We start from the raw sequence: 16,304 nt of genomic DNA on the forward strand, positions 1-16,304 counted from the left end.
CTCCCTATATCTCTCCTCTCCTCCTTTGCTTCTTTCTATTGTTCTCTTTCTTTTCCTTCTTTTTCTGTCTCTTCCCTTCCTTTTTTCTTCCTCCTCATTCTCTTCCTTGTTTGCACATAATGTACATCTGAAATACACTGATTAGACTGATAAAATTATAATGCAAATATATATAATTAATGACATTCTGTGTTTAATCAATGAACATTCTTGTTTGCTGTTTATTAACTATAACTAAGAGTCATTGATTTTTGGTGTTGTATCCTTACTGTAGAAAACACAAGAAGAACTAAACAGGGTGATACCAGCTTTTGAAGAGGCAGTAATGGCTCTGAATGCCCTCGATAAAAGTGACATATCTGAAATAAGGTCATTTTCCAAGATTATTATTTCATTTTTAAATTCATTAGTTAATTCTTTAAGTATATATTAACAACCCTAAAATAATGGCCATTATGATTTAATATTGTTCTCATTTTCCTCCTACTTCTCTATGCCTAACCATTTTCCTAAGTTCTTTAAGTCAAAAAAAGCGAATAATTAGATGTAAATTCTGAGCATTTTAAAATATGGTGCTCTGTTTTTAAATGAATATATTTACTTATATTCCCAATTGAATGTAAGGGAGTTGTAGGCAGGGACTATCTCATTTTATTTTGTTTTGTTTTTTTAAATGAGTACCTAATGAGTGCCCTAGGGCTTAATAGTACCCAGCCTAAGAGACAATGAATGCTTATAGTTGACTGACTGGACACCAAACTTTCAATCAATAACATCTATTTAAGCAAGCCAGGTTTCAAACAAAATTCCCAAGCCTAGTCACTTCAAATCAGCAACTCATGCAGAGATGACCGAGTGATAATATTTTCAAGAAGACAGATGCTCCTACCCTACTGAAAATCTTCTGACATAAGAAGCCAAGTGAAGAACCCTCAATTCTTTAAATGACTCCAAGTTTCACATGGAAAAAATGCCTTTGTTTTTTAATACAATATTCTACCCATTTTACTCTGTGGAAACAAGTTACAGATTATAACAGTGTCTGAAGATTTTAAAATGAGTATCATATATAAGGCAACACAGGGTCTCAAATTAGGTGGGAGAAGGCTATAAACTGTAACCAAAGAACTTTAAATAATAGCAGTAAAAAATATCACCAAGAAAATATATAATAGAAATAGAAGATGGGATGATCATATAGTGATACAAAAGGATATCGTAACAACCACTGGTTTCTCTTCAGATTCCTGGAGAAATCTTTAAAGGTCTTTAGCACATTGGGTGGATCCTTATGGCAAACACATGTGAGGATATAGATAAGAGTTGCATAGGATAGACAGACAGACTGCAATTCACATAAATAGAGGGAGGTTTTAAATGAAGGAAATCCCCAATTCATTTTCCTATTGGAATGGACAAATTAAGGTATTCATTAAAATGAGAGCCCCCAAACATGAGGATTGTTTCATTTTCATCTGTAGTCTCGAAGTAGGGCATACTTGTCATGAAGCAGACACCAAGTGTTTTGTTTATTTTTTTTTTTTTGACTGGAATTGTTGGCTCTGTTACAGAGTGTACACACATCCGCCCTATCTCGTACTGACTGTCATGAATGCAGTCTGTGTCCTCCTGGAAGAGGAACCCAATTGGGCAACCGCAAAACGACTCCTTGCACATCCTAGATTCCTAAAAACGTTGATTACCATGGATAAGGATACTATATCCGAAAAGGTAAAAAGTAATGATCTTGTGAAGGAAGAGCTACATAAATAGCATAGTTCAAATTGTATATTTGACTTGAATTATTGATGGATATAAAAATAGAGTAACCAAGAAAGTTCTGTGTTCAAACTGACTGATGGTATAGAATTTAGAGCAAGACAGAATCTTAGAGGTAATATCATCCAATCCTTTCATTTTACAAATGAAGACATTGAGGACTACAGAGATAAAGTCAGTCACACCAAATGCGAGGGTAATGCTGGGATTTGAACCCAGGTTCTCTAACTCCAAAAGGTACCTTAGAGATCATTCAGTCCAATTTCCTCATATAGCAGGCAAGGAAACTAAGGCACAGGAAGTTTGAATGAATTGCCCAGGATCACACTGCTGGTAAGTAGGTAAGGTGGGATTTGAACTCAAGTCATCTTACCTTCAACTTCAGTCCACCAAATCACACTGTTATCTTCTAAGTCATACTGCATCTTGAAATTTCTGAAACAATCAATTCCTCCAAAAATTTATTGAGGTTTTAGGACCTACTTAAATAATTAAAGAAAGTAAAGTTAAACTTTTGGACTTTGTAGGGGCAACTTTGGAAAAATTTAGAATAAAAGTGAGATTCATAAATTAAAATATAATTGGAAGTCCTTGCATTCCTAGGGACAATTGTCTCCCCAAAGCATGTGTTGTCTTTTTCAAACTTTTCCTTTGAGAGACAGGAAGACATGGTCCAAAGAGTGGTAGGACGCTCCTTGAATCAAGATGTGGGCATTACAGACCCACATAGAGTAGAGAGAATTTTGTGCCACTATGGAGGAAATTAAATGCTTTGTCAAATCTAGGAGAAGAGAACCAAACTCTTAAGTCCCTGCTGAAGATCAGACCTTCTTGGAGATTTCTTTGCATTTCCATCCCAGAGATTTCCCATATTGCTCAAACTTTTCTGAAGGATGTTAAAGGTTATACCCCTTCTCCCTCTCCCTTCTTAGCTGTTTGCCCTAATAATATTTATAATAACAGCTATCATTTTAAGATTTGTAATTTACTTTACAAAAATTATCTCATTTTATATTCATAAAAATCCTAAAAAGTGAGTGCTAAGTCAAATTTAGATAAGGGGAAACTGAGGTGCAGAGAAATTAAATAACTTGTCCAGGTCATGAGATTCCATTGCCTGTAGTAATCTGGGCAAGGAAAACTACCCTAACCAGGATCTCCCTTTCCTAGGTTCCTCTTTGTAGACCAGGTTACCCTTAACTTTGTTCTACAAGAGTCACCCTTCAGGAGAGGATGAGCTCAAGTTGATCATCTGTGCTCAGAGTAATCAGAGAAATCCAGTACAAGCCTTGGGAAGGACTGGAATGTGATCACATTTCTTAACTGGAATGGGCTGGGCAAAGTTTCTCTTTATGTAGCATAAAAAAATAGCCTTTTGTACAAGGAAGGGAATGTTACAAATGAGCATTAATATTCAAATGCTGTAAGATTAAAATTCATTTCCTCATATAAGAACATATACAGTAAATAGAAGACCATAGTAGCTAGTTCAATATGTAAGTAAAAACCGTAAGCAGAAATGAGGGATGAAAGGAATAGAATAAACATTTAGAGCCTACTAGATGCCAAGCAGTGTGCTAAGTGCTTTATAAGTGTTTGATTCATTTGATGACTTTATCTTCTAACTCTGAAGAATAGTCCAAGAGCCTGATGAGATCTATTCCCAGTCTAGATAGCTCCTAAAACAGGACAAGTAGATGCCTTATTCAACTAGACTATAATATTGATCCCTTGTGGGGTTTAGTTTGAAGATGGGACAGCCACTCAACTCCTGTCTCTCATTTCCAATCACTTGTTAATTAAGAGAGTCCATGTCTCTTAATAAGTCGCCCTGCTCTTTTCTGCCACACTACTGCCCTGATACAAGCCATCATCACTTCATGTAAGAATTGCTGGTCTTGTCTGCCACAAGTTTCTCCCCCTCCAATCCAGCCTCCATTTAAGTATTAATTTGATCTCTTTCTATTGCAACTCTGATCATGTCATTCCCCTTTTCAGTAAATTCTAGTGCCTTCTTATTTACTTCCACCATCAATTAGAAAATTCTATTTGGCTTTTAGAGCTCTTCGTAAGCCTGACCTCCTCCTATCTTTCTAGTCTTCTTATACTTTGCTCTCCTCTCACAAACACACACACTCCTAAAATGCAGTGACATCAGTTACTGCTGTTCTTACACACAGTGCTTCATCTCCTGACATTGGGCATTTTCAGTGACTATTCCCCCATTCCTGGAACTCTCTCCCTCCTCATTTCTACTTCCTAGATACTTGACCTCCATCAGTCCCAACCAAAGTCCTACCTTCTGCAAGAAACCTTCTTAGACCTGTCAATTAGGCTAGAGCAAAGCTTCTTAAACTGTGGATCACAACTCCATATGGAGGTCACATAACTGAATGTGGGGATGGGTGAAAAATTTGGCAAAGGTAAAATATAACAAATATTCTGTCAAGATGTAATTCTTTATGTGAAAAGAAACAAGTACATCTCATTAGCATATAGATTTACTTTTGTCTTAATAAATGTTAAAATTATATGTATACCAAGAAATTGTTTTAAAATAAATTTCCTTATGATTATCAGTAAATTTGATTTGTATACCTGTTTTATATATGTAAGGTTGTGTAAAAATTTCTTGGGCAAAAAGCAATGATGATAGAAAAAGATCAAAAGCCCTGGGTTAGAACAGGTTTGGGTTTGGGTTACTATTGTACCCAAATAGTAAATTTGGATTTAGTTTGGTTTTTTAAAGTTACATATCCTAGTTATATATTCATATGTATGTCTTTTAAAATATTTTCTCTGAAATTATAGCATAGCAGTTCTAAGAAGTAACAATTTGAACATGATATAAGTCAAAATTCTTGTTTTCCTTTATGTAGTTCAACATGGTGCCAGTATCTTTTTTGTATATAGATAGTTGCCAGGGGGTCTACTACAGATGAAAGGATCAAAATAATCTAATCAATCCCTTATTTCTATAACAAAAACAGTTATTATATGCATATGCAGGAACAATATGTCAAATCCAGAACACTTTTCTGATATAATGTAAATCTTTATTCCCTCTAGGCATTTACAAAACTAAAAAGTTATTTAAATTTACCTGATTTCACTCCAAGAAAGATTGCTCAAGTGTCTGTTGCCTGTTGTTCCATGTGCCAGTGGGTGATAGCTTTAAATAATTACCATCAAGTACGGAAGGTATGTCTTTTATTCTTAAAGAAGATATGTTGCAATTATTTCACCAATGTGAATGTATTATTGGGATAGTTGGTGTTGTGACGAACCTAACATCACCACTCTATTAGCTAAAGTTCAATTTTGGTAAGTTATGCAACAAGGACATAGAAGCCTTTGGCTTCTCTGCACATGACTACTTGTTCTCCACATGGAAGTTAGTCTGGTTTACAGAGCAGGACAGGGTACATCACATAATCTTCAGACATCTTCTAGAATGGTGTGACCTTGACATCCCTAACTGGGACTTTTTAATACCCCTAAATCACCCAGAGTCAATAGTCTCAAAGACAACTTTCTTGCCTTTTAGGAAACACTAATCCCTATACAAGAGAATAAATGATGAGAATCATAGCCCTATCCCACTAGAATACTTCAAAAGATCCATGATTTCAACAGTCTGGCTCCTCCATCTAAGGTCCTTCCTTTTCCAGATTCTTCTTTTATTTCTCCAGAAAGGACCTACCCAAGACACAAAGGACCTTCCTCTCTATATCTCATGAATAGCAAGGAAATATTCAGGCTACTAATCTCTTCTCCCTAAATAGCTATATAACATATATGCATATATAGTTTGGATAAAATTTAAAATTTTTATTGTACTTATGATAAAATCAGCAATGAAAAAATCCTTTCACTATGCTTAATATATATATATTAAAATTTCTGAGTGTATATTTACACATATTTTCATGGAGATGGATTAAAAACATGCTCTATTCCTTTTGCTGAAACTTTATTTACTCTTCCTATAGTTCTTTTAAAAAACATTTTATTAATGCTTTCTTTAGTGTTACTATCATTTTCTAATATCCTCTACCTCCTCCTATAGAATCCTCCCTTGTAACAAAAAAGGTGGGGAGAGAAAAAGGTATTCTTAAAACAAACCAATGTATTGACCTTGTCCAAAATATACTCCAATGACAATAATGATTGTTTCTTCCTCCATTGACTTTCACCTTTCTTTTTCTCTTTCTAATAGGAGGAGGAATGAGGGAAGAGGAAAAAAAGTAAATGTTTGATGATTTTAAAAATTAAAGAAAAAAATAAAAACAATTTTTAAATGTTCTTAAAATGAGTTAATATAGGATGGTTGTATAGGAATTTAACACAGAAAAATGTGTTTAGAATAAATCACCTTTCTTCTGGCAAAAAAGACTTTTTTTTTCAAAATAGATGGCAAAATAAGAATCACAATTTGAGTCCTATATCCTAAATTTTGATTTTGCCCCTTAGGAATTTACCATCTTCTCTCTATACTTGTGTTGATGATATTTATGTTCCTATTTTGCACTTATTATTATTATCTATTAGAGTTCCATTGGTAGAGAATAAGCTTATTAAGCCACTGATGTTGGAATTGATATAGTTCAATAGTCTCAGCTGAAAAGGAATGAGCAGAATAAAGAACAGGGAATTATATTATTATCATCAAAAGCTTTCATCAAGCATCTATTTTGGAAGAGTATAAGAGAAGCATTTAGGAAGTAATTACCTAGTCTTGATCAATCACATTTGTTTTAGAATGAGAATATTTTAAGTTTTCAATCTGAAAACTTTCATATTTCCTTTGTTGTGAGCCATTCATATCATTCATATCATTATGAAGCTGGACTCAATCAACTGCCTCCTTTGTTCCAGGTGCTGTGCTAGGTGCAAAAAAATAAAAAGAACAAAAGTAAAACAGTCTGCCATTAAGCATCTTACACTCAATGGGGGAGACAAGAAGTACACAGACAACTTTTACAAATATATGCAATATAAATGTAATAATGAATATGGAGGAATTAGAAACTTAGAGAGTGGGAAGAAAATCATGAAAGATTTTATTTAATAAAGGGGATTTTGAAGAAGGCATTTCAGGAAAGGCAAACTGTCCATTAAAAGGTCCAGAAGAGAAAGAGAAAATGTAATGTGTGAGGAACAACAAAAAGACCAACTACAAGAGTCTCCCCATTCTAATCCTAAAATGTGTATCTCTTCATATCATACCTGCTTTATCCATTCAGTAAGTTCTATTGGCCCACTATTGCCTCCAGGATCAAATACAAATGTTCTGTTTGGCATTCAAAACCTTTCATAACTTAGCCTTTTCACTCTTCGTACAACTTACTCTCTGACATATTTTTGATCCAATGACTCTTAGCTGTTCTATGAACAAAGCATTCTATTTCTCATATTCATTCATAGGCCTTCTCTCTGACTGGATCTCATGCTTGGTACACTCTGCTTCCTCCCCTTTGACTACTGAACTCCTGGCTTCCTTAAGTCCCATCTAAAATCATATCTTTCATAAGAAAGCTTCCCCACCCCCTCTTAATCCCCATGCCTTCCCTCTGTTAGGTATTTCTTATTCATCCTATATGTAGTCATCATATATATGGGTTTTTTAATTGTATTAAATATTTTATTTTTTCCAAGTTACATGTTAAAAATAATTTAAACATTTGTTTTTAATACTGAGTTCCAGATTCTCCCCCTTGCTGCCTTCTTCCCCCATTAAGAATACAATTAATTCAATATAGGATATATGCAAAACATTTTCATAATAGTCATGTAGTAAAAGAAAACACAGACCAAAAAACTCAAGAAAAATGAAGTTTAAAAAAAATGATGCTTCAATCTGCATTCAGACACCATCAGTTTTTTCTCTGGGGATGGATAGCATTTTTCATCATAACTCCTTCAGAGCTGGCTTGGATTATTGTATTATTGAGAATAGTTATGTCATTCACAGGTGTTCATCTTACAATATTACTGTTATTTTGTACACAGTATATTTCACTTTGCTTATGGAAGGGAAGTCTTTCCCAAATTTTCTGAGAGCATACTGCTCATCATTTCTTATACCACAATAGTATTCCATCATAATCACATATCACAATTTATTCAACCATTCCTCAATTAGTGAGCATCCCCCTCAATTTTGAATTCTTTGCCCCAGAAAGGAGCTGCTATAAATATTTTGATACATATTAGCCTTTTTTCTTTTTGTTTTTTAAATCTCTTTTGGAATGCAGACCATAGTGACATTGCTAGGGAAAAGGATATGCATGGTTTCATAAACCTTTGGGCATGGTTCCAAATTTCTCTACAAAATGGTTGAATCAATTCACAGTTCCACCAACAGTGCATTCATGTCTCATTTTCCCCATATCCTCTCCATCATTTGTCATTTTCCTTTTCTATACTGTTAGCTAATCTAATAGTTATGTGGTAGTACTTCAGAATTGCTTTAATTTGCATTTTTCCAGTCAATAATGAGTTAGAAAATTTTTTCACATGACTATAGATAGCTTTGATTATTTCAACTGTAAACTTCATATCTTTTGATTACATCAATTGGGAAATGATTTGTTTTTATAAATTTGACTCAGGTCTCTCTAAGTTTGAAAAATAAGGCCTTTATCAGAGAATCTTGCTTCAAATTTTGTTTCAGAGTTACTCTTGTTAAGTGTTATTCCCTTACCCATTTATTTTATTCTTTCTTTCATTTTACCTTGTCCTTCATCAAAAGTGTTTTGCTTCTGACTACCTCCTCCCACAATCTGCCCTCCCTTCTATCATCCCTCCCTTTCTCTTATCCTTTTGCCCTCCTACTCTAGTGTAAGGTAGATTTCTATATACCCAATTGAGTGTGTATGTTATTCCCTCTTTGAGCCAATTCTGAGAATAAGGTTCACTCACTACCCAATTAATTTCCCCCATATGGAAAAATCTTTTTCTTGACTATTTTATGTGTGATAATTTGCCCCATTCTAACTTTCCCTTTAGAGAGTTCTTCTAATACATTCTTCTCTCACCCCCTTAATTTTATTTTTTAGATATCATCCCTTCATATTCAACTACCATCTGTGCTCTCTGTCTATATATATATATATATGTGTGTGTGTGTGTGTGTATGTGTGTGTGTATGTACATATATATGTGTATACATATATATATTATGTATATATATATATATATATATATATACACATACATACATACTCCTTCTAACTGCCTAATAATGAATTCTTAAGAGTTACAAATATCATCTTCCCATATAGGAATGCAAATCATTTAACTTTCTTATTAAGTCCTTTATGATTTCCCTTTCCTATTTACCTTTTATGCTTCTTGAGTTTTGTATTTGAAAGTCAAATTTTCTATTCAGCTCTGGTCTTTTCATCAAGAATGCTTGAAAGTCCTTTATTTCATTGAATAAACATTTTTCCCTTGAAAAATTATACTTAGTTTTGCTGGGTAGGTGATTCTTGGTTGTAATCTTAGCTCCTTTGTCCTCTATAACATCATGACCCAAGCCTTCCAATCTTTTAAAGTAGAATTTACTTAATTTTGTGCTATTCTGAGAGTGGTTCTACTATTCTTGAATTGTTTCTTTCTGGATGTTCTCCTTGACCCAAGAGGTCTGGAATTTGCCATAATATTCTTTGGAGTTTTCATTTGGGAATATCTTTCAGGAGGTGGCCAATGGATTCTTTAAATTTCTATTTTACCAGCTGCTTCTAGAAGATGTCAATTTCCTTGACAACTACTTGTAAGAGGATGTCTAGACTATTTTTAAAATAATGGTTTTCAGGTGTCTAATAATTGTTAAATTTCCCTCCTAGATCTATTTTCCAGATCAATTGTTTTTCCAATGAGATATTTTATCTTATCTTCTTTTTTTTCCTATTCTTTTGGGTTCTTTTTAATTTCTTGATTTCTTATAAAGTTGTTAGCTTCCATTCACTCAATTCTAATTTTTAAGGGATTATTTTCTTCAGTAAGCTTTTGTACCTTCTTTTCTATTTATCTAATTCTATTTCTAAAGGAATCATTTTGTTCAGTAGATTTTTTTTTCCATTTGGCGAATTCTACTTTTTAAGGAGTTTTTTTTTTTTTTTCCTTCAGTGAATTCCTGTGCTTCTCTTTCCATTTGATTAATTCTGCTTTCTAAAGCATACTTCTCCTCATTGACTCCTTGTACTTCCTTTACCATTTGGGTTAATCTGTTCTTTAAGGTATTAGTTTTCTTCTGTCACCTTTGGCAAGCTGTCGATTTGTTTTTAATTATTTTCTTACATCACTCTCATTTTTCTTCCCAATTTTTCCTCTATTTCTCTTATTTGATTTTCAGAATTCTTTCTGAGTTCTTCCATGGCCTGAAATTAAATTCATATTTTTCTTGGGGGTTTTGGATGTAGGAGTTTTGACTCTTTTATCTTCTCTGTGTGTTTTTTGATTTTTCTTGTCACCATAGTAACTTTCTAAGGTCAGAATCTTTTTTGTTGTTTATTCATTTTCCCATCCTATTACTTGATTTTAACTCTTTATTAAAATAGGACTGTTTCCAGGATGGAAAGTACACTGTTACAAGTTTTAAGACTTTTGTGCAGCTGTTTTCAGAGATACAAGGTGGTATGCTCTAAGAAGAGGTATAGCCTGTGTTCTGATCTGTGAGTGACCACAGATCTTTTTTGCCCTGAAACGATAAGGAGGGTCCTCACCTCCTTGTGGCTACAAGCTCTTATATACTATTGCTCCTTCTTCCTCTGGGGTTGCCATCAAGAACTGTGTCCCAGATCTTAGTATGAGTAAAGCAACTGAGAGCTCCCTCAGTGCCAGTAAAGAGACCCCTGTAATCTCTTTCTGACCAATTGTTCTATCCTCTTGTCTGTTGGTGGAGAGCTCTGGAAGTTATCACTGTCTCTGCTGTGGCTCCCAAGGCCTGATTCAGTTTGCTGGAGTTAGGGCTATGCTGGTAGGGTTTACAGTCTACTCTCATCTTGGTATGATAAACTTTTCCTGCCAACCTTCTAAGTAGTCTTCAGTATCTGTGGGCTGAGAAGTCTGGAAACTGTCATTACTGCCACTGATTCAGTCTCCCCATCCATCATGTATATAGTTTGCTTTGTAGATATTTGTTTGCATATTGTTTCCCCCATTAGATTGTAAGCTCCTTACAAGGTGGAATTGTCCTTTGAATCTCTTTGTATCTCTAGTACTTATATATCCCTAGCACTTAACACAGTGCCTGTGACCAACTGGAGGACTTTGATGTTATCAGCAAGGCAGGGACTAGGTGATTTGGGCAGCACTTGTGTCTAGAGTTTGGGGCCAGTGGGTAGAAAGTGAAGCAGATGGAAAGGAAAAGGTACTTGGTGAATGTTTAATAAATGTTGATTAATTGATTGAATGGACCATGTAAGTATGAACCATAGAGTACATAAAAGTAAATAATGCATAATATCCAGCAAAAAGAGATTGGAGACAGGTTATAAAATACTATCAATGATGAGCAGAAGAGTTTGTATTTAATTCCAGAGACAATAGTGATTTTGTTGAGCAAGGGTGACAGATAAATGTGTACCTTAGGAGTATCACTGTGGCAGCTGTGTATAGAATGCTTTGGAGAGGTAGCTATTTGAGGCAGGAAGAGCCATTAGGAAGCGATTGTAACATAATCCAAACCAAAGATACTGAGAGCCTAAACTAGGAGGACTACTGTGTGAAAAGAAAGGAGTCAGATTGAGAAATGTGGAATCAGACTTGACATTACTTGATAACTAATTGGATGTGAAGACTGAGGGAGAGTAGGAGAATGAGGATGACTCTGAGGAGCAAACCTGGGTGATTGGAAGGATAGTCATTTCCTCAAGATAGATTAGGAAGTTCAGAAACGAGAATTCAATCTTAGACATGTTGAGTTTGAAATGTGTATGGGACATCTGGTTGAAATGTCCACTAGGCAGTTGGTGATGTGAGACAGTTTAAGAAACAAACCACATCTAGTTATAAGAATCTGGGTATCAGTAGCATAGAGAAGATGATTAAAGCCATGAAAGGTGATTAAATCACCAAATCATAATTGTACAATGTCAAAGCAAACATTTTTAAAGGTTTATCTGCAAGACGAGATGGAGCAGTTTACTTGTTACAGACACACAGGAGAATCATACTTTGCAGATAACATGGAAAATTAGCAAAATGGGTCAGTGTTTGCTTCTTACTGAAAATTTAACAGTAACTAAAGTAAATGGAATATTTCTATTTCTAGATGTTTACAGCAGGAAACATGGATACTATTATTTAGGGGAAGGGTGTTGGGAAAGATGGTGGATACATTACTTGATTATGTTCTTTATGAAAAATAACAGCAATATCTAAGCAGAATGCAATTAGAGAATGGATATTAATTTGAAGAAATTGCATTTGATTGAGCTGAAGGGTTTTTTTAAAAGTAGATAAGTTTGGTCTCCATGCAAATTACTAAAATAAAAAAAAAGGTAATTACTAGAGGGATTTCAGAAAGAAAAGCATGCTGATTCACAAATTATTTTAACTATGAAATAGTCTAATGATTGTGGATTTAGATTTGAAATTATACCCCCCAAAAAATTACTACATGTCTATGTCCTTTTACCCAGAATTCCACCGGTGATGACATACCCGAAAGAAGTTACATATGTACCAAAGAGTCCAATATCTACCAAAATATCCATCATTCTTTGTGATAGTAAATGACTGGAAACAAAGTTGCCCATCTAGGGGAGAATGGCTGAAATAATTATGGTGAATAAGCATAATCAAATGTTTTATCAAATAAGAAATGACAATTGTCAGGAAGTCATAGAACTGAGAGAAAATTTAAATGAATGGATATAGCATGAAATAAACAAAATCAAGAGAACAATTTATATAGCAATTAGAACTCTATCATTAAGAGATCACTAAAAAGAAGCTGATCTCTGAGTAATGAAAAAAATAAGTGAATATTCCTGATCATGGCAATAGTCAGAGATTGCTAAGACACAATATTATATACATTATCAAATAAGATCTTTTTGCTGGTACTGTTGGCTTAAGCAATTTTTTTATTTGGTTTCATTTGTTTTTGATTTTGGCATGATTTTTTTTGGTCATAAGGAAGGGTTTGGTCTGAGTGGAAAAATTACTGTGATGCAAAAACAAAACAAAACAAAACAAAAGGTATCAGTAAAACATATTAAAAGGTAAATACAGAAAAAGCTATTACTTTTTTCTGCCTAAAAGTTCATGTTAAATAATTCCATTCTGAGGAATAAATTTGTTTTCTTCTTCAAATAAAAAAAATATGGGTAAAAAAGTTGACTAGTATCATTTCCTATTATTGAGGACACAGCCAGTTAGCTTTTGGAAGAGTTAGTTATTATTTCTGTCGACGCTGAAATGTAAAAATACTATAAGAGATTACCACCGGATTAACATAAACTTCAACCAAGAAAAGCTAGACCATCTATGAACTTCTACCGAGACTAGATTATATTAAGCCAGACAAACAATGTGCCTGAGTGTAGAGGAACTTGGAATTTCAGAATGTCCTGGTATGAGCTGAATGATGGCAAACAATGTTACTTAATTTAGAAGTTAGAAAAGAGTCAAATTCAAATACACTGGAACTTCATCACTAACACTACTTGTTAGTTCCTATGGGAATGGAATTTTCCCAAAGACTGATCCATTTTAAACTCCTTTGTCAAAGTGTTGTTTTGTTTTTTTCCCTTTATAACATGGTAATTTCATTTACAAGATTAGTTCCCCTAATTAACCATCTATAAGACATATTGGGAAGCAACTAGGTGGCACAGTGGATAGAGTATAGGGCCTAAAGACAGAAATACTAAAATACATGAGTCTTCAGATAAGATTAATAAGATACTTATTAACTATGTGACTTTGAGCAAATTGCTTATCCCTGTTTGCCTCAGTTTCCTCATCTGTAAAATGAGCTGGAGAAGAAAATGGCCAATCACTAAGAATCAGACACAACTGAACAACAACAATACATATATATTGATCATATGGTTATAGTCTAAGTAATATATTTGTATATCAGTATTAATTGAATTTATGTAGACCTGGTACAAATGGAAAATGTATCAATTAACCCTAATGTCGTTATTCTAAGCAACTTCATTCTAAGAACTGGTAACTGTGACATATATTTTAAATATGAATGGTATTTCTGGCATAAAATAATATTTAATAATTATTTTTTACTTATGTTGAAATATTGTGACTTTTTTTTTATTGAGATGTTGCAACCAAAACAACGCCAAGTAGCTGAAGCTCAAAGAATACTCCAGCTTGGTCGAGAAAAACTGGCAGAAAAACAAAAGGGTTTAGAATTGGTAAGAAACTTGCTTATTTTGTTATTCTGTCTTGAACTTTCAATAAGTTTACTATCCTGGCAAAAATATTAGAAGAAAAAAATAAATATTTTTAGTTCACCATTTCATCATATATCCCTAACAAGAATCACAATGACATCATGTCATAACATAATCACAATTTGAAGAGTTTTTAGATATTGTTATAGTATTTACAACCTGGAATATGGGAGAAGATTATATATATATATATATATATATATATATATATATATATATATATATATATATGCAAACAAATATTAACATGGGTTCATGGGTTCAACATCACAGAACTTTTTCTTTTGTTACATATTAATTACTTTTTTTCAAACATTTGTTGTCATTAACATAAATAAGAAGCAGCATGGGACAGTCTAATAGTCTCCAAATTGGGAACCAGTACTGCACAGCCAAACAACCTGCTGGTAGAAAATCGATCTTCATAGTACAGTAGGAAGCTAGTCACATCAGAATCCCACCACTCTGTTTATCTATTAACTTCCAATACAATAACAACAACAACAAAAATAATCACTATAATTGTGGAAAATGTAGAAGAATTGCACATGTTATTACTTGCTTGCTATCTAGGAGAGGTGTTGAAGGGAAGAGAGTGAGAAAAAAACTGAAACACAAGGTTTTTAAGGGTGAATGTTGAAGGCTGTGCATGTGTTTTGAAAATGAAAAGTTTTATTAAAAAGAAACAAGGAAAAAAAAGAAAAATTAATCACTACAAAATGAATCCTACTTTGGTTTTAAAACTCATCTTTCCATAAGGACCATTATTATTTAAAATGGAATGGATTATGAGGCAACCTTATAAAGTAGAAAGAGTTTTAGATTTTAAATCAGTGGATCAATAGACAGTTTTACATGTCAGCTTTGCCTGCTTACTACCCATGTGTGAATTTGGACAAATGACTTAAACTCCCTTAACTTCAGTTTTCTCCTTGATAAAACTGAATTATCTCAAAGGTCCCTTCCAGCCCCAAATTCATGACAGGGGTCCTCAAACTACAGCTCACGGCCAGATGCGGCAGCTGAGGATGATTATCCCCCTCACCCAGGGCTATGAAGTTTCTTTATTTAAAGGCCCACAAAACAAAGTTTTTGTTTTTACTATAGTCGGGGCCCTCCAACAGTCTGAGGGACAGTGAACTGGCCCCCTATTTAAAAAGTTTGAGGACCCCTGGACCTCTCATTCAGAGATGAGTAAAAGTTGAAATTGTTAAGCAAAGTGAGAATTAAATGTTTTAATCTTTCATTTAAATTGTCTTTCAGGTTGAAGAACATTTGAACTCTTTACAACTTGCCTACAGTGATACTGTCTCTGATAAAGAATTCTTAGCAGAACGGAAACAGAAGACAACTAAACGCTTAAATACTGCTTCTGTTTTACTAACAGCTCTACGAGATGAAAGGGTATTACTATTCTTTCTTTTCAGAATTAACTTGATCTAAAGTTTATTATTTTTATTATGATGTATTTAACTTATATAGAAAGAACAGAATTCTTTCTATGAAGAACTCAAGGAGTTACTTTTTTCTTCTGTGTGGAAAACTGTTCTTATCTGACTCTCCACATCTTATTTCTTATCATATTCATTAACCAGTACCAAATAAGAGTAAATTTAGATGATTCGTGGTCTATATAACTATTCCTGATAAGACTGTATATGAAAAAAGATTCAATGGAATTTAAAAATATTAATTATTAAATTCATGCTCTTAATGGTTAGAGACACTCATATCTGATTACGTTCAAATTCTAAATCATGAATGAAATTTCAGTAAACTCTGTCCAAATACAGGAATGGAAAAAATAAAATGATAGAAGAAGGAACATTCACAAAATCACAGAATGTCAGAGTTGGAAGAGATCTTGGAAGGCATCATATCAAATCTGTATCTGAAAAAGTATCCCCTCTATTATATCCCTGATAATTAACTGATCACCCACATTTTGCTTGTAGGTTGTATATATGCATTATATGTATATCTATGGATGGATGGATATTTGTATGAGTGGATGTTGTACATTTAAGAGATAGCTAGGTAGCAGGATGGATAGAGTACAGGGCCAGAAGTCAGGACGATTCATCTTTCTGAGTT

At 33.7% G+C, this 16,304-nt stretch overlaps 1 protein-coding gene across 1 annotated transcript in view; it reads left to right on the forward strand.

Annotated features, from left to right (window-relative positions):
- DNAH14 (dynein axonemal heavy chain 14) overlaps positions 1 to 16,304 on the forward strand; it is a 386,173-nt gene that overhangs the window by 288,538 nt on the left and 81,331 nt on the right. Inside the window, exons 61-65 of the mRNA XM_051996560.1 lie at positions 275 to 369; positions 1,572 to 1,731; positions 4,849 to 4,980; positions 14,076 to 14,171; positions 15,474 to 15,614. Coding sequence (XP_051852520.1) covers positions 275 to 369; positions 1,572 to 1,731; positions 4,849 to 4,980; positions 14,076 to 14,171; positions 15,474 to 15,614 — 624 coding nt within the window. The remainder of the gene's footprint in view (positions 1 to 274; positions 370 to 1,571; positions 1,732 to 4,848; positions 4,981 to 14,075; positions 14,172 to 15,473; positions 15,615 to 16,304) is intronic.

This window comes from Antechinus flavipes, chromosome 4 (assembly GCF_016432865.1).
Source record: "Antechinus flavipes isolate AdamAnt ecotype Samford, QLD, Australia chromosome 4, AdamAnt_v2, whole genome shotgun sequence".
Taxonomy (NCBI): domain Eukaryota; kingdom Metazoa; phylum Chordata; class Mammalia; order Dasyuromorphia; family Dasyuridae; genus Antechinus; species Antechinus flavipes.